Source organism: Camelus dromedarius, chromosome 7 (genome assembly GCF_036321535.1).
Source record: "Camelus dromedarius isolate mCamDro1 chromosome 7, mCamDro1.pat, whole genome shotgun sequence".
Taxonomy (NCBI): domain Eukaryota; kingdom Metazoa; phylum Chordata; class Mammalia; order Artiodactyla; family Camelidae; genus Camelus; species Camelus dromedarius.
This window is the reverse complement of record NC_087442.1, coordinates 15,996,015-16,015,394: the sequence shown is the minus strand read 5'-3', so window position 1 is coordinate 16,015,394 and position 19,380 is coordinate 15,996,015. Positions and strand designations below refer to the sequence as shown.

The following is a 19,380-nucleotide window of genomic DNA, read 5'->3' as shown; positions in this document are numbered from 1 at the left end:
CAGGCAGGAACCCTGAACTGATCAAGCTTTAGAACGATAGGGTTAATTTCTTGCACCCCTTAATTTTCTAAACTGGGAGTCCAACCCTCCAGTGCAGGGCCTCACCCAGTTGGCCAAGATCACTCAGGCAGAGGCAACTGCTCACAGACCTGAGGAGAGCCATGCCATTCAGGCCATGAGGAGCCCAGTAGAATCACGTGCAGCGATTCTGTCCTGGAGGACAGGGTTCAGGGTGACTCCCCAGGCTGCATGGAGGAGGGTCCCGCCAAACACGAACTGCCTTGAGCAGATCCAGGGCCAAGGGCAGGACAAAGAGAAGCGGTGATACAAACTGTTAGAGGTTCCAGACAATTTATTCCTGATTCACAGGAAAATATTAGACAAAGAGAGGTGTGGAGGATGAATTTTAAGCCCCCATGCAAGACTTGGAATTTCTGAAAGACCTGACCCTCTTCCTGGAGAGGGAGGGGACAATTCCACAGGCCCTGCTGGGACTCTGCCTCTAGGGCAGAGGGGTGTTTCCCAGAGCTGGCTGCACTGGCTGGTACTTGGCAGGTGTCATGGGCCATCAGGCAGGGGCACCTTTACTGGAGGGCAAGACTGAGGGGCCCCCAGTGCCCACCAAATGGTCAGGAAGTTGGGCTCAGTGCAGAAACTGAGTTCAGGGGAGGATTCTGAACCCACAGCAAAGCTAGAGCAAATGAGGCATAGCTCCAAGACAGCTCTTCAGAATTTAGGGTCCATGAGTGTCCTTTTTGGCTGCACTTCTAAGTTTCTCACATTTCATGGGAGACTTGACCCATAAACTTATGAACTCTCAGCTAAAAGCGTGAAACTGAGGTGTGCTTAGGGAGGTCTCAGGAGACCAGGGGCATCAGAGGCAGGAGCCACGAGGGTCCTACAAGATTCTAGTCCCAGCTGACCCCACACCCCCGCAGGGGCAGACAGCCGAGGCCCAGGGCAATGACTAAGGCAGATGCAGTTGCGGCTGGAGACTGGGGACAGGAGGCAGCCCATGTTTACTGCTGCCTTTAAGGCAAAGACCACAGGGAATAAAGCACTGCCTGAAGGTGACACACTCAAAGGCTTATCCAGATTCAAGACAAGTTCTGCTGGGCCCCTGGGTGGGAGGAGAAAAGGAGGGGCCTGGCATGGTGCCAGGAGGAGGAGGCGTGCTCTTTGTCCTGTTCCCAATCTCAGCTGGCTGTCCCCGGGAGGCCCTGGGGAGCAGCTCACCCACAGAACCAGGCACAGTCTGTGCAGGGCAGAGCCCAGTGTGCCCCTTCTTTGTGGGGACATAAGACTTATCTGGAAGACATTGTCAAAGAATAATGGTTTTGAAATAATAATAGTGCTAGGTTCCTCAAACCAAAAAAAAAAAAGAAGGACAAAAAATACTATATATGAAGGGAAGGATTTTACCCTGCAGGGGGTTGAGGGTCAGTGATGAGGAGAAAGAGAGAAAGCAAGAGCCTTGGGGGTCTCAGAGAGGTGGCTGTGCTCTACTTCCTGGGGGAGAGTCCAGCAAGAGGACAACAAGACCCCAGAGAGGGACCATCTGCATGACAGGTCCAAGTGGCAGGGACCCCAATGGTACTCTCCCAGGACACTGAAGGAGCTGAATGACTCCTAGGTTCTTGAGCCACAGAATCAGAGAATCAGAGGTGGTCAGGATGGGCATGAAGTGACCGGAGCCTTCTTGTGGGCACATAAATGAACTGAAGGGCGTGGACCAGACAGACAAGAGACGACTCCAGGGGCACCTGTGAGCACAGGTGACTCAGGGTCAAATGGGGCCTTCCCTAAAGCCTTGGCACTACCCAAGTGCTCCCAAATTTAGCCACAAGCTCCAGGAAAGGGGGAGAACCCCAACCAGAAGTCTGAACATCTACCATGCAAGTGGAACGGAAGTTCACAATAAAAATGAACTTTTTTTTTTTTTTTTTGCCCACCTGCATCTTTTGATTGAAATTCATACCCGTTATGGACACCTTAAGGAGAAGGGAGGGCGGAGGCACTGCATCACTGGAAAATTTCTCCAGGAGTAGCAGCTGTGGTTGTATGATGGGTTGTTGGCAGCAGAGGGGCGGGGAGCCCAGGTCTGAGGAGTCTCCCAGCTCCTGCATGTCCTCCCTACTCTAGTGTGAGCACCGGCTCCAATCTGTGAACTGGCTGCAGCTGGGAGGTCTGGGAGCCCAGGGCTGGAGACCTTCTAAGATCTGTGCTATTCACTGAATGTTTGTGCTCCCTCTAAATTCATACGTTAAATTCTAACACCCAGTGTGATGGTATTTGGAAGTGGGGTCATGGGAGGTCATGAGGGTGGAGCCCTCATGAATGGGATTAGTGCCTTTATAAAAGAGATGCCAGAGAGTTCCCTCTCCCTTTCCACCCTGTGAGGACACTGCAAGAACACGGCCATGTATGAACCAGGAAGCAGGTCCTCACCAGCCACTGAATCTGCTGGCACCTGATCTTGGACTTCTCAGCCTCCAGGACTGTTGCTATGGCATTTCTGTTATTACAGCCCAAGCAGACTAAGACAAGCTGGCATGTGTGGAATTCCCTTGTGTTTGGCTTTACAAGAAGAGAAGAGTGGTTTTGGCCCCTTTTTCTTTACTCAATTTCTCTCAATAGGATTTTGGCCTAAATGTTCTGTGCATGGGGTGTCCATAATGTCTTCCAAGGGGGCTGAGGCGCAGGAGAGCTTGGGCTACATATTAGAGATGCTTCTCCCGAGGAGCCAACATGGCTGTCGTGGGTGGTTTCTGCCCAGCTCTGACCAAGCCCCATGTGTCCTCAGCTCTCCACTGAGTGCCAGCCTGGCAAGATGTTCAAAGGCTGACTTCAGGGCCCACTAGTGAAAACATCACTTCCTCCTTTTATGCCTCCACCTTCTTACAGAGAAATTTTCCTTCTGGGAAGTAGAATTCTAGATTATAAAAGCTGGAAGGAACTATAGGAGAATCTAAGGCCCAGAGAAAGAGGGAATCTTCTTGGCCCACGTGTCTCATCTCAGTGAGTGACACCAACAACCACCAACACCCAGGCCACCAGAGTTCAGTCTGCCATATGCAGTTCTTCCCAAGTTCTGCCAAATTCCTCTCCTAAATATATCTCATGTGTATCTAGTTCTCTAATGGTAGCAAATATATTAACTTCATCTAAGCCAAACTCACTGCACCAACTCTTAAAACATGAATCCAGTCACGTCATTCCCCCTTGTAGAGCTCTTTCTGACTCACCTGTCCTGAGAATACAGCAACACTAATCCTTAGCACGGCCTGTGATGTCCCTCATGATCTGGCTCCTCCGAGCTCCGCTGCTCACCACTCCCCATCACAGGGTCTGGCACACACAGTAGGTCCTGCATGAAGGGGCAGTTGGATTGAGACAAGTTATCCAGGCTTATTCAGTATGTCTCCATCATTAACTTGTGACTCTGAACTCTTGGGCCAGGTTTCTGTCCACAAAGAGGTGGACTTACTTCATCACCTCCTCTCCCATAGTCTGAGGTTCTGGGTACAAAACCACAGGGGACGTCCAAAAGCACAGGTTCTGGTCTCCTCTGTCTGAGCCCAGGGTTGGCAACAGGAGGTGGACTGTTGGACGGGCAGACCTCCAGGGCAGGGGACGCTGCTGTCATTGCCAAGGGGGAGGAACTGCGCTGGCTCTTCTCCAGAGCTTTAGAAATCTCATCTCCATTTCAGAGGATGACACAGCCCTCAGAGAAGGGCAGAGCTTAACCAAGGCCTTTGGCCTCCATGATGGTTTAAAAATGTACCTGGGATTGTGCATTTTATTCAGGTATGATGAGGCCAACAGATCAGATGACGGCCATTGAAAAGATAGATTGTTACTCACAGTTCCTAAGAGGAGGGTGCATGGCCTTGGGCCACACAGAGAAGCACCAGATCAGTAAGGGGGCAGAAGTGGGGACATGAAAGTATAGGCAAAGGCCTGTATTGTGTTTTTTGCAGGAAGGAATGAGCGGGGCAGGGTAAGTGGCTGAACAGGCTTAGGACTGGTTCGTGTGAATAGTTCTGGTGGGCTCTGGGCCTTAGGTGCTGTCACTGCTGGTGTGGTACCCTGCCCTGGGATGATTAGGGTAGGGAGGATAGTGGCTTGGCCAGAAAACGAGGTGGTTGAGGGTACGGGCTCCGGGTTGGGTGGCTTGTGTATGAAAGGCACACTCACAGGGGAGTCATTTTCTATGTCTAAGGACTGGCTAGTCCTGAGAAGGGCAGTCTTCCTCTGGTCAGTAAGCCCCAAATGCCAGAAAATTAAGGAAATATAGTTACTATGCTGCCAGATGGAGAGGTTTTGAGTTTCTCATGAGCACAGTGCTTGCCAGAGCAGCTCCTCAGGGGTGTTACCTTTACCACTATCCCCTTTGAAATGACCTCAAACGTCCCTTCTTCCATGAAAGAGGCCCATGGAGAAGGACAATGGGAGACTTCTGGGAGAGAGGAGTGAGAGTTTTAAATAAAACTTTTTCTTATTCTTCTAAATATGCTTTACAGTTGGGTGGGAAAAACAGGCTGATGTTGGTGCTGAGAAAGAAGAAGAGTGACAGAGATCTCAGAGGAAAGTGGCTGCAGGATGGCTTAGAGCTTAGGAAGCTTGAGTCACCTGCCTCTTAGTCACTTGGCTTTTGGTCTGTGATCCAAATGGACAGTCGCAAAGGTCAGTCCTCACTGGTGTGACCTTCCCTCCCTCAGACCTGCTCTGGGTCAGGTCAGGGTGTGTAGAGGGCTGGGAAAGGGGTCACAGCCGCTGATGCAAGAGCAGCAGCACAGTTGGGCTTAGCAGCTTGGGTTTACAGAGAAGGCAGATGTCAAGGGATTGCATCGGCAGCTCTGAAAATGATGAACAGGAGAGAGGGTGTAGGAGGGAGCAGTTCTGTCAGGGCGACTGGGAAGTGAGCTTCCCCGCACTGAACTCAGAGGTCCAGTCAGTGCAGTGTCTCACAGAAGTTTCTTTATGGGAAACTTGCACACACACCCCTGCGTAAGTCTGCACACCCTCTTCCTGATACTGTCTGGTTTTGGTTTGGGGTTTTTTCTTTCTCAGGATCATGAACGTGCAAAGGGCTAGACCATTATCTGCCCCATGTCTGATGTCCTGGAGAAGCCTGAAAGCTGCTCCAGTTGCCACAAGGAATATGGACAAGTTTCCTGAGCAATTCCACTCCCTGGACCAACACAGAGAAGAATTTTGGGGGTCGGCTCAGAACTCTTCGGAGGGGTTCTAAGAGGCCTGGGCTACTAGGTTAAGCATCCTTCTCCTGAGACAGTCTGGTAAAAGTGACTTCCCTGGCCAGGGCACCCTCACTGACCAGAGGGCCTGTGGTGGGTGCCATGGGTGTGTGTTGGGAGGATGGCGGTGGGGGAAGAATGATAAACTTGAAATGATGGAGCAGGGCAGGTAGAAATTAAAAGGCATTGTAATGTTAGGTTCAGCTGTAGGTGCCTAGGGCAGGCATGTTAAATTGTAGGCTTAAAAAATCATACACCCTCTAAGTGGACGTGAAGGCTCAGAAGCCTGGGGATTTAGAAGTACAGTGCTGTTGTCTTGGCATAAAATGATCAAGTCACAAGCAGAAGCATGGGAATAAGCCAGGACGCAGGGCAGGACGACCTCTTGTAATAAGAGCCTCTGGACTGACCTTCCCTCCTGTCTCAGACATGGAAACCACTATCCTTCCCAAGGCGTCCTTCCCCGCAGGGAAGTCCTGACCTCATTAGCTCCTGAAGCCAAAGTCAGTTGCTTTAATGCCACACAGCATTCTGCTCCCAAACACTGAAAGATGACTAGCCCAACACTGCAGTCATGAAGCCTAAAATAATTCACTTAAAACATGTTCCCAGACCAACGACCACTCTGAGAACCCAGATTGGGCCCTTAGCACATCAGAAAATAAGAGATGACTGGAATCCAACACCAGTGGTTTTCGGAGGGGCCAAAAAAAACGTCCATGGCAATGGCTGCATTTATGCCAGATGCTGTTTAGTTAGGGAGGGCTTTATAATGGAATTGGTGCTGGAAGGGACAGGAGGGAGGTTGTGCAGTGAGACGGCCGGAGGTGTGGTGGTGCTGAAGGCGCAGAGAGCCTGATCGCCTCTTTCCCTGTGTGTCCCCACCGAAGTGGCTCCTGTCTCCATTCAAAGCATGGTTCTGTGGGGTGAAACCCTGTCATGGTCACAGGGCATGGCACTATGGCTGGTTTTACCCTTGATGACACTCTTCCATAGTTGTTTCCTGGCATAGAGATAAGGGAGTTGCTTCACTCAGCTCTAAGCGTGGCCAATGGGAGATGAAACAGCAGATCTAGATCCCAATTTGGCGACAGAGGGAACCGTCCAGTGACTTCATGGAGATTGTTTGGGATGTTCTGTGATAGAAATATCTGTGGGGTTTTCTGCCCAGAAATCTGTTTTCTGCAGAACTGAAGGGCTGTTCTTTTGGGCATTAGTCCTCTTAATTCCAGCAACTCCTCTGAGTCCATCTAAGGAGCCCAGGGCCCAGAGCTCTGCCCTCCTCCTCCTCTCAGCTCCGACATCATCCAGGCAGGCTCAGGCTACTCTCTGGGCACTGGGGTTGTTTTTGGTGCTGAGTCGGGTGTCAGCTGATAGGCTGCACTGTGCTGACCTGTCCCTGGGGGGACGATGCTGCTGTCTGGGATCCCAGAGTGTGGGCACGCTGCACACCAGCACACTGCGAACCCTCTCAATGCAAGGGAAGCACGCCAGGGCCTGACCACTCAGCTCTCATGTAACTCTTGAGCCCTCCAAGGGTGGGTTCCACAGAGCAGTGAGTGCCTCTGGCACAGACAGTGCCATCACCTGGCTGGCTCCACCTTCTTCACCTGCGCTGACCCTGTGGGTGGATCTGCCCTGCAGAAGCAGGGGAGCCCAGTTCCCCACACTCGTCCTTGTTCATGCCTGCCTTTCCACTCAGATTTCGCAGAGGGCTGTCCAGGTTCTGATGGGAAGACGCTACAGCTGGGGGCATCCTGGCTGCAGGAAACCACTGCAAGCAGGGAGTTACATCAGGGAACATCCTCCGACCCTCATCTTACCACTGAGGTCAAGTGGGGTTGTGGCATGGTAAGTAGCAGTTAAAGACTAAAACCCACTGCTGGGCTCCAGCCAGCATTCTCTGGACTGACCCAGATAATTCTTTCCCTGTTCCCTATTTGGAGGAGAGGGAGGGGACTCCTTTGCTTTATTGCCTTGCAACCTTGCAATCGGCCAGAGCCTGTATGACAGAGAACAAGGGGAGCAGTGACACCCAGTGGAGAAATCATCGCCATCTCTCTTCTCCTGAGAGACAGGAATTGGCCTGTCTTCTACTTGGCCTGAATTCTGAACAGATCTCATCTTCCCAGGACTGGGCTTGAGTCCTGTCCATGGTGCTGACTTCCCAGGCTGGGAGGAAAGGAAAGCTGGACTGGAGAGGGACGGAGGGACCAATACCTGACACCTGCTCCCTCAGGGAGAAGCCCACAAAGCCCCACCTGGCTCCCAGGTGCCTCTCCCAGGACCAGCCCGCTTCTCTCCACCCTCTAGGTACTACTTGGGGAGGCAGCCCAACACAGGAGGAGGTATGTGGGGCTGCTGGACAAGGCTGGCCTGGGGACACTGCCAATTTCCTGCCTTTTACCCCATCACTCTAACCACCCCGATAACTGAGGCTTTCAGAAGTAACATCTCAGGGTGGACCACACCCTGATCTCTGTGCCTGAAACCCTGGGTGGCCCACTCAGGGGGCAGAGTGGGTCATGCCGAGGTTGAGTTACCAGTTTGGAATTGTTGCTTTGGGCTGGGGAGCAATGGGACGAGGATGCTGGACGTGGTACAGACCCTGGATGCAGAATCTGTTTCTTGCCCCCACATTTTCTGCCAGTGCCTCAGAGTCTTGCTTCTTCCTATCAAAGGCCTAGCACACACCCAGCCTCCTGCAGAGGTAGGCTCGCCCCCTGGAGAGCCTCCTGGCCTGCCACCCTCACACCCTGCCCGGGGTCCTCCCTGGTTCCTCCCGTGCAGCTGGGCTCACAGCAGGCACCTGGGCCTTGAGCAGGGCACCAGCAGCAGACCCCACCTCACTGCCCATCCCTGAAAACACTCTTGCTCCCCCTCACGCCCAGCCACAGGTTACTTGGACTTCGCTCGCTTTGATAACAGTGGGATAATGCAAACGGACCTCACTCCCACAGTCAGTCAGTGCCTCTCCTTAGATGGTACAGCTTCGCAGTGATGGCAGGTGTGGGGAGGAGGAGGTGTGACTGGAAAAGGCTGGACAAGGTAGCGGACTCTGCCCTAATTGCCATTTGGCAAAGAGCAGCGAAGGGACATGTCTCAGGAGAAGGTGCCTGTGCCCTTGGCCAGCGAAGGCTAGGGGAGGAGGCCCACACTCTCCTCGGGCAGAGGCCGCATCTGTGTCCGGAGAGCAAGACGGGGATGCAAAGCCAGAAGGCCACCCACTCACCCCTGCCGGGGCGCTGACTGATGGCGCCCAGGATCCCTCATGTTTCCTACCCTCCCTCCTCTCTCATCACTGCAGTGCCAGGGATGCCTCCTCAGGCCAAAAGGCAGGCCAGAGTCTCCCGGAAGGAACCTGCATCAGGGCCCTCTGGGCAGCTCCAACATGAAACCACCAGCTTCAGGGACCAAGGGGCCTGCCCTGCAGCTCAAGCCTCAAAAGACATGCCTCCTCCAGGGCTCCTGAGCCTGGGATCCCTGGGAGAGCTGGGAGGAGCAGCAGCAAGGCACCCACTGCCCGGGCTCCTGCCACCACCTCTGAGCGAGCAGCGGGGGTGTCCTGGGACACACTGGCCCCTCCGGGGTCTGCGGTGAGTGTGGAGTGGCAGGACGCGGGAACCGTTGCTCACTCACAGCCATCTGTCCTGTCTTCTCCATCCTCCGTGGGGCCCAAGCCAGACTTCTAGGATGGGCTGCAAAGTATAGGCCCCAGCCCAGGATTCTGACTGCAAGCTCTGCCCCTGCCAGTGGCCTTCACTGTATCAGCAGAAGGGACTTTCTAAGTCACCACATCCTGTCTCTGAGGGAGTTGGATGTAAGGAACAAGATGTCTTAAGAAGGCTGAGTGCACCGTGAGGACCAGTGACGAACTGGATGACTCTGGCCCTACAAATCTTTAGAAAGAAGACAGGCTGCCTGCCAGTGACTAGGAGCCACTGGGGACAGCATGACTCTGAGAACCGCTCATGCTTAATACCTGCAGGGCCCAGGGGATAATAAGTACCACGTGTCTACTTAATGAAAAGTTACAAATCGAGCTGACGAACTGAATAAACAAGTTCTGTCACTCCACCTCGACAAGTACACCTTCATAACCACCTGGGCGCCGGTCTGCACTTAGGATTCTCTGACTCCCTGGATTTTGTGCTCTAACTCAGTGGCACAGGGAGAGAGAGCAGAGCAGGCCTCAGCTCGCAGCCTGACCCCTGGCCCTCCTCACCCTTGGCTCCATCCCACACCATGACAGCCTTGGGCATCTCACATCCACGCTGTGCCCACCCTCCCCTAGGGGCATCTGCACTCAGGCACTCCTCCACTGGGCCCCGGCCTGCACACCTGGGGAGAAGCCTTGCACAAGCTGGCAATTGGCCATTTGGGCAGGAAGACCAGGATCTGGGAAGAAGAGTGTGGTCTGGAAAGGGGGCCATTGCTCCGGATTGGCTTGTTTCCTTGGCCCCACAGACTCCGAGGAGGGCTGACCCAGAGTCTCACACCAGGCCTGAGGGTGGTAATAGGCAGGGCAGCTCAGCCCCTCCCTCTTTACTGACAAGTGATCAGCACATGGACCTGCGAGCCTCACAAACAGTGCCCTCTGTCCCCTGTCCAAGTCCTTCTCCCCCCTGTCCTCCAGCACCATCAGCCAGACTCCCACCAGGACACAGAGGGTACAGGCACCTTAGATCATCTGCAAAGGTGGAGATGGAATATAAGGCAACCACAATGGAGACGCAGCAACCCAGGAGCAGCAACAGTGGAGGAACTGTTTCCACCCTTAGGCCCAAGGACAAGGGGAAGGAGGAGGTGCTGGAACCCAGGAGGAGAGAGTCCTGTTGAGAGGATGATTCGAAAAGTATGGGGACTTTTGCTGAGAGATACGGCCAGGCCAAGATGCCTCACAGGGAGAGAATCGAGAGACTAAGATCACAGCCTCGCTCTCCTTCCTCTCTCTAATTTCCTATTGGTGCTCCCCATGGGCCAAACCCAATCAAAGCCACAGGGAACAGGGCATCCTCCCTGGCCCGAGCATAACGTGGAGAAGGGTGAGTGGTGGGTCTGGAAGGGAAAACGGAAAATATCCGGCACAGACACTAGATAATGACTCAGAAAAGATCAGTGATGGGAGATGAAAGGTGAGTGTTAGTGAACAGAGTTTGGTCCTGCTGTGTAATTGATAACAATGTGCATGTTCTGTGCTGTGCTACATGGTAATTGGGCATAACTGGCATGCAGCTTCCGTAGACCATGCTACACAGTGTGTCCCAACCCTGAAAGGTTGTGAGTCTGCTCAGAGACACCCAGCTGAGTGCAAGACTCCAGGTGAGACCAGAATCCAGGTCTACTCTCAGCCCATGGCTTCTCCCACATCCCTCTCCTGGACTCACAAATGAAGCCCACCAACAGGGGAGGGAGCGAGAACAGGTTTCGGGAAAAATGGAACCAGGTTCCATGCATATTGGGTGTGAAAGGACATCAGAGTGGAAGTAGCCAGCCAGCCAGTGGCTGGACATGCAGGACTAGAGTCCATAGGAAAGACTTGCTTATGAGCTCCCTGTCCTTGAGCATCAGACCCAGACAGGAGAGCAGAGCTGGCTCAGGGACCAGCTGTCCACACCAAGGCCATTAGGAAGCATTCCACTGTTCCTCCCATCTCCTTCCCACATGCTCAGCTCCCTGACCACTGCCCCACACACCCTGGATCCTTCTCCTGCCCTCAGCACACTGAGAAGGCAACTTCCCTTTCCTTAGTTCATCTAAAACCTAACAGCAAGCAGTATACACCTCCAAGGACCAGATTCAATATGAAACATCATAACATGCAAAGAGGCTAAATTAAAAGAAAATTGAAAGGCGTGATACAAACTGGCCGGATGGTGGATACTAAAATGGAAATCCTCCATGGTTTTCCACTGAAATGTCATCTGATCCGAGAGCACAGGCACCGTGCGAAGGGAATTTTCCTGACTATCTGATGTGGAGCCTGCTCCAGGGAGCGGTTCTCTCAGCCCCACCAACAAACTCCTGCTCTGCTCACCTTGAACCGTGCTGATCGGAAGGGGAGATGTGCCAGCTTTCTCATCATTGCTGGCAGATTTCTTAATTAACTTACTGATACTGCCGCTGTTTTGGAGGGAAGCCCTACCGCCATTATTTTTAGGGGCTTGTGCTTGGAACCCAGCTGCCCCTTGGCCAGTCTGTCATGTGTGCTGTGAACGTGGGCGCCATGGATCACACAGGAAGGGAACACGGCCTGTGTGGGGCATCCGGAGAATTTCACCTCACTTCCGTGGGGCAATTTGGTTCCATATCCTCTTCCCACCTCCCCTGCCCCAGAGTCTCCACATCAGCTCCATCAACCAACACCATGGCCCTAAGAAGCCAGCCCAGGAGAGGGGCTTCATAGATTGGACTAAGGGGCCCAGAAGCCAGATGAACCATGATGTTTGGAGCCTCACAGGGAAGAGGGCTAAGTGACACCTGGTGACAGTGAGTCATAATTACCAAGTCCCAGTGTGGACCGGCACTTTTTCCATATTCCCCCGTCGTAAATAGCACCCCCAAGGCTGGCTAATCGTCTGGCAAATGGGTGCCACAATCACAAAGGTAACTGAGTGGTAATGTATTAGAACAGAGGAGAATTTTCAAAATCCCTTAATCCAAACCCCTCATTCAATAGATGAGAAGACTGTGATCCAGAAGAGCAAAATCACGTATAACTTAGTGTCACACATGTAGTCAGGGGCCAAATGGAACTAGGATCCAGGTTTTGTAACACCCAGCTTGTCACATGTCAACAATGTGTATCACAACTACTGGATACATAAAGTCTAAGTCCTGACTGAGAGTCAAGAAAGTCATCCTCACCCCAATGTTCACAGCAGCACTAGTTACAGCAGTCAAGACATGGAAGCAACCTGAGTGTCCATCGACAGATGACTGGATAAAGAAGTTGTGGTATATTAATACAAAGGAATACTATGCAGCCATAAAAAATTTATATATTATATATATAAATTATAATATAAAATTAAATATATATATATTATATACATATATTATATCACAACCAACAATAAGTAAGATTGGGCTTTAGCTGAAATTACAAGCGTGATCACATACCGAGTAAGAATGAGGATTAATAATAAAAATTCTAGTGTTATTTGCAAAGGAGATGAAGAATCTCACACATATTTAAAAAAAAACTAGTCCCCACTGACCACTTCCATCTCCTCACACCCTGTTCACTTCTTACCTCCCTATAATTGCTCTGCTACCTTCCCTGTGGGAAAGGTTGTCAGTAGCCACACCTTTCTAATCTGCCAACTGTGTCCAGTCTTCATCCTAACTGACCTCCGTGGCATTTGATGTAATTGACATTGACTCTCTTTTCTCTCTTGGCTTCCATGAAAACATTTTTTTTTCCTGGTTCTTCTTTTCTATTTCCTCTCAGTCTCACTAGTTGATGTTCTCCAAGATCCTACTTAGGGTTCTTTTTTAATTCTCACACCTCCCTGAACATACTACCCACATACTGACAGCTCCTGGATTGCTGTCTCTAACTCTGTCCTCTTTACTGAGCTGCTGTGGGGGGGGTGTGTGTGCGCGTATATTTTGTCCACTGTAGATTACACCCCACACAAAGTCACCATTTCTCTTCCTTATAGCCAATATGCAGTGTACAGAGTACAAACCAAAGACCTCACTCATCTCTGTCCACTCCTCCCCTGACCTTTTCATCCATTCACAAGTCCTGCCAACTATCTCTCAGAAATGTCTCTTAAACTTAAAGTACTCTTATTGGGGAAAAAAATCTAATTATTCTTTTCCTCTTTAAACTCATTATCTCAATTCAGACTCATGTGCACTTTCTTACCAGGATGACCCCAATAGCTTTGTTTTTTCATTACAGTAAAATATACATAACATAAAATGTACCATTTTAACCCTTTTTGAGTGAGAGATTTGGTGGCACTCAGTGCATTTACACTGTTGTGCTATCCATCCCTGGAACTTTCCCATCATCCCAGACTGAAACTGTACCCATTAAAGAGAAGCTCCTCATTCCCCTTCTCCCCAGTCCCTGGTAACCAATATTCAACATTCTGTATGACTCTGACTATTTTAGGTATTGCATGCTAAGTGGAACCATACAATATTTGTCCTTTTGTGTCTGGATTATTCTCAATCATTTTAAAACTGTTTTCATTACCTCCAGTTTTTCTTCTCTTCCAAACCTTTTGGTATCGTACAATCCAGATTATCTTTCTAAGGTATGAAAAGACTGACTCTTCCACATTGACTACAAAGGAGCTGACATTCCTTAGCATGGCGGGCAAGGCCTTTCAACAACTGGCCACCACCTGCCTCTCCAGCCTCACCTCTTGCTGCTCCCACACCACTTGGTAAGCCCTTCTATGCCTCTCTGTCTTGCCCTTTCTCACTGTCTTGTACCTGCCACCTCCTCTGCTTGGAAAGCCATAGCCTCTCCATCCTCAGTGCCCTCCCTCAAGTCCTTGGTCTTCACTTAGCAAACTCTACTCATCCTTTGAAGCCCAGCTTCTGTTTTCCTTCCTTGGGGAAGTTGGCCCTGATCCTCCACGACGGAACCAACCTCTCCTTCCACCATGTTACTATGTCACTTTGCACATCGAGGTTTTATGTAATTTTCATTATGCCTTATATTTCTCAATCAAAAAGCTTTAAGAAAGATTGCTGTCAGTCTCCCTTTGAGCCTATGATTTCCCTAGAGGTCGAGAACAAATCCTTTCATCTTTGGCACTCTAGCTGGTGGGTACTCAATAAAACAAGCATTCAAGGAATAAATAAGCAAAATATCCATCCGTCCATGCTGGGTTAAAACTCAGCCTTCTTTGATATGTAAGGACACATTAGGTGGTCCCTAAAGGCTTCTTAGATACAGGATTCCCAAAAACACTTTAGATACCCTGCCACATGCCGTATAGAAATATCTTCTCCAACCAGGAAAAACTGGGTAACAGTTGTGATCACTGGTTACAATCAGTAGCTCTTTAAGTATCAAATGTAGTAAGGGCAATAACTCAAAGTGTCATCTCGACAGTCTGAGACAATCAAGCCCAAAGCACTGGTTTCCCCCCAGGAGGGTTGCAGCAGAATTTAAGCCCCTTGAACTGAAGGTCTTCTTGAAGGGAAGTTGTGGGTGCCATTCCCAGGGGGGAGTGATGTCCACAGTGCAATGTGGCCTGTTGGGGGCTGTCTAGGGGCTCCTCGAGTGGTGCTGAAGAAATCCACATGGCCATAAGCTTATGCCCACATTCCCAGACACCAGTCTGAAGCTTGACAGCAGTATTTCATGATGAAGTCACTTTGCAGCAAATTACTACACACTCATTTTTTTTGCATTTGTGCTGCACTTCGCTTTCAAAGCACTCTCATTTATAACATTTCATTAGAACCTCCCAGTCACATGCGTATCATGACCTTGGTGTCGGATGAAGAGGCTGCGGTGGTCTTCCCGTGGAGTGAGCAAAACACTTTCTGCTGTGTTCACATCAGGAGGCTCTCAGCTCGATTAAGGTTACTAACACATAGGTTGTGAGTATTTTCTCCCAGTCTATTGTTGATCCAATTTTGTTTATGGTGTTTGCTTTTATAAAAGTCTTAAGTGTAGGTTTAGTAAATAGATCAATATTTTTTCTCTTGAGTCTTATTTTTTTGTGTTTTGCTTACAAATGTTTTCCGTACCCCAAGGTTGTAAACATATTCTTCTGCATTTTTGATAGGACTGTATATTCACTGCTGGACTGTTTAACAGTCATCTCTACCACCCAAGTACGAGCTCTTAGAGAGTGGGGGTCGTGTTTGTTTTATTCCCAACTGTACCCCTGCAGCATGTCACAAGCTAGTACCTCTGTGCTCAAGAGGTGTTCAGAGTGAAGGGGAAAAAAAAAGGATGATGTGGATAATATCAACAAGAGAATACCGATATCCCTGGAGGAAAATCAATACACAAAAGTTGGCTATTGTGAATTTCATTTTAAAGATTCTGTGTATATTCTATTAAATTTTACACAATTTTGAATTCTGGTGATCGCCAACTTCTGCAGCAATCCCCAAATAATCATAAATTTTTGAATTTTGAAAGTTTAGGGATCACAAAGCCGTCCAACTTCATAGTTGGTGTGGCATTCCCTATATGGCTCTGCCCACTGATAATAGGCTGTTTAGCTCATGGGCACCAATTCCCTGTCCCAGGAGACTTAAGTGGGGTTTAAGAGCGCCCCCTACTGTCAGCCTTCTATGGGCGCAAGCCTTGTGGTGAGCACATGTCTGTTTACTAAAAACTTCTGGTAGTCTCCATCACTACCTCCTTTCTTTTTTCTGCTGTAAGACTGATAAGCATTTTGGGGCGACATCAAATTATTCTAATTGGCTCCATTTCAGATATATGCTAACCTCAACTAAGCCCTTGTTACTTGATACCATTCTTTTTATCCATTCTTTTACCGTCCTGCTACATTTTCCAAAGAGGTAGTTATGCATTTTGTATGTTCCCAAGCTCCAAATCCTGATCCTACCTCTGGCCTCCTTATTATACTGAGCTGACGGGTTCCCTTAACATTTCTTGTTTTTATCTCCAAACCCTCTTAACTGGCTACTGTCTTAGAGGAAAAAGTATCCCTTATCCTAAGAGTTAACTTCCATGTGTGCTCTTGATTCCATTCAATTCGCCTTTCTTGTTCAGATTTACTTTTCTGAATAGTCTTCTCTGACTTCTAACAGGCTGGTGACTTCCTAGGGGGCAGGGGAAGCTGCCTTTACTCTGCTTTTGCCTCTCAAATTGTGTTGTCATTAGCTCTCTCTCTCACTCTTTTTTTAATGGAGGTACTGGGGATTGAACCCAGGACCTCCTGCATGCTAAGCATGTGTTCTACCACTGAGCTATACCCTCCCCACTGCATTATTTCTTTATCAAAGGTCTTTGCCATACATTATCTCTAATTCTTTAACTCCTAGTCTCTCTTCATTCTTCAACCTACTGCAATTGGCTTTCAGTACCTCCTCTGGATTAAAACCAGTCCCTTGAAGATCATTACTGACCGCCTACCAATAAAATTTAATACCACCCCACCACCCAAAGTTTCCTTCCTTCCCTCATGTATTCAAACAGAATGGCAGGTAGTATGCCAAGCCCTGGGAACATGTGGACAAAAAGAAACAAAACATCCCTTCATCGTACATAAGGTATAAAGGGAGGTAGGACCACCTACATTTGAGAGAAAGCTTCAAGGAGCAGATGACCAGGGTGAGGATAAAACTGGTGTGAGCATTCCAGGTTGAGAGGGCAGAAATGCATGAAACAGAGTGAGTCGCATGAAACAGAGACTACCCTGTCTGTTGGGGAGAGGGCACTGCATGCCACACTAGCAAAACTTACCCTTCATTATGAAGGTATTTGGGGCGGGGGTTTTGGAGAGTTTTGAAGGGAAGTGACAAGATCCATTTTTAGATGCTCTAAACCACAGGTGCTAGCTTGTCTGTTGACAATCAATCATCAGCCCCACAACCTGCTACCCTCTCCTCTGCACCACAGCTCTCAGATTCCTTCCAGCGGGATCCCAGGTTAGATTCTGCTGATAGGAGGCACAAAGGTGAAATCTGAAAGATGAGAAAGAAGTCTTGCTTCTAGAGTTGGCAGCTGTGTGCAGGTGAGGGGCTGTTGGCAAACATGGGGTTTTGGAAGCTACTTCCCAGAGGCCTCCTGAGAATCACCACGTTGGTGCTGCAGGCAGCGGAGAGAGCTCCTTGGTAAAGGGTTTCCTATGACTCCAGCCCTTCCACATCTCTTGAAAACCAGCAAGGTCCTCCTGACCTTTCCTCTCTCAGCCTTTCCAGTGGTTGTGAAATCCCTTGTTTCCTGATGAAACCTTGATACATGATGCCATTTTGAATAAATCTTGCTTAGAAGCAGTCCTATCCTGACACCCAGTTCTCCTTCATGTCGGACCACTCATCTCTACTTTTCTCAAGATTTTTCACTTCTTTGCACTATAAAGATGACTCCAAAACTAAATTTTCACCTTTGGCCTTTCTCCTAAGTTCCATATCCAAATTTCCAACGATTTCCTGAATGACCACCCCCTGGATGACCAGCTGAAACCTCCAACACAAATTCAGTAATAAGAATCACCTTCTTTTTAAACTAGTTCCTTTTCATTAGTTTACTGTTCTTTTAAGCACAATAGAGCTTTTTATTCCAGTTATCTGGCTTAAAACCACAGCCACACTATATTTCACTCTTGCTCAGGTAAACATTTATTGAGAGGCTGCTCCGTGCCAAGCCCTATGCTAGGTGCTGGGACTAGAATGGTTAACAAGAAGATGTGTTCCCTGCTCTCAAAGAGCTTACAGTCTAGCAGAGGATCCAAGAGAGACCTAAACAAGTTTCTTAAACAGCTTTTTTTTTTTTAATCCTTTAACTATATCCTTTACCTAGAATTTGCAAAAATTCAAGATTCTGAAATGTCTTTTGGATTATTTGCCCTTCTCATTCCCAAACCCCTTATCAACCAATAACCTTCACCTGGACTATTTCTCTAGTTTATTAGTTAGACCTTGTACTGAATCATGGACTTTTTAATGTTTTGATAAAACACATATGCACAGACCAGATTTTGCAGGAAATTTCAGGGGGTCATCAATAGTCCCTTTGAGGCCAAACCCCAGATCCTTGGGGTTTATCATTGACTCAAAGAACCTCACCTGGATGTCTCTGCCATCTTCACCATTCCTGCCAACGGCTGTATGTTTACAAAGCACTGTCCTATCATGTCTCTCTCCTGAAACAGAAATTGTCAGTGGCTCATTTCCAACAAAAGCAGTGCCCAATATGCCCCCAGGCCTTCTCTCTCACAAGTCCCCCGCACAAACCCCAGGTTCCTTCCAAACTGAGATGCAATCCCTAAACATGCCCTATATAGTCTCATCAGTCTTTTGCTCAGATTGTATCCCCAACCCAAGTCTCAGCTTATCCAAAGCTCTCACTTCTTTGAGCTACTTTGACATTTGGTACATCAGACATTCACGTCTTAGTTTTAGAGTTGACTATCCAAACTTTTTCAGAGTATGAGAGCAGGAATCGTTTTATGTTTGTACCTCCAGAAGCACCTGGCATAATGTCCAGCCCAAAGGAGATGTCTGGAAAAAATGTGAGACTAAATCAAACTCAAATCTCTCTCTCACATCTTAGTCCCAGTTGTGTCCTTCATCCTTTTTCCTCTCCTACATAACTGTCCTTCAAATATTTGAAGACAATTACCTTGTCCTTATTCCTTACCTGCACAAAATCCAGAAGATACTGGCTAACTTGGTAATCTAATTCAAAGTAAACAAAACTCAATATAAGTGCAAAATACTCAAGAAGTCCCTAAGGGCTCTATTTCCCTACCAAATTTTGACTCACACTGTATGATTTGGGACAAACAATATCTCTTCATATGATACCCTTTCTTCTACCACCACTTAGCTAAAATAAGAGGAAAACAGGTAATTCCACCCTCAGCTTAGTCATTTTATAAATATAAACAAGAAAGTCGGCAAAGCACTGGGAGCTTTGGAACAGGAAGGGGGCATAAGCAAAGTTATGGCTAAGTGTCACCGAGAATGGGCAACAACCAGCTTTAGCCCTGCTATTAAATCTTGTGACCCAGGACAAAAAGCCAAATTCTTGGGCCTATTTACCTACATTTTTTTTTGCATGTTATGGAGACTGATGAAAGCAGAGGAACTCATGCTACTGAAACAACATTTAAAAAATCTTCTAGACTATATGTAATCTTCTGGACCATAGGCATTTTGTTAATAGTATTTCAGTTTTACAAATACTAAGGCTGAAAATAAAAAAAGCCACAGATCATTGTTACTCTTTAAATGCTCTTAACTGAGTTATTTATGAACCTTAGAGTTTTAAAATCACCAGGCCTACAGAGAAAAATTCTATTTGGCCTATTCATCTCTATTGGTCTTATACATCTACCTCCATCAACTAGGAAGGGAAGGTGTGGAAGGAAGTGCAATGCCTACACTTACAAACACCTGCCTAGCACACTCAGCTTCTCCCAGAGATGGACCAGATGCAGAA

General features: G+C 48.6%; 1 protein-coding gene across 2 annotated transcripts in view; it reads right to left on the bottom strand.

Annotated features, from left to right (window-relative positions):
• Positions 1 to 3,265: 3,265 nt before the first annotated feature.
• The window catches only part of CNOT4 (CCR4-NOT transcription complex subunit 4), a 139,803-nt gene continuing 123,688 nt past the window's right edge, over positions 3,266 to 19,380 (bottom strand). Inside the window, exon 11 of one of the 2 annotated variants that reach the window (XM_064487335.1) lies at positions 3,266 to 3,367. In XM_064487335.1, the coding sequence (XP_064343405.1) occupies positions 3,327 to 3,367 (41 nt within the window). In that variant the 3' untranslated portion in view covers positions 3,266 to 3,326. The remainder of the gene's footprint in view (positions 3,368 to 19,380) is intronic. The other variant, XM_064487334.1, reaches the window with a different exon arrangement.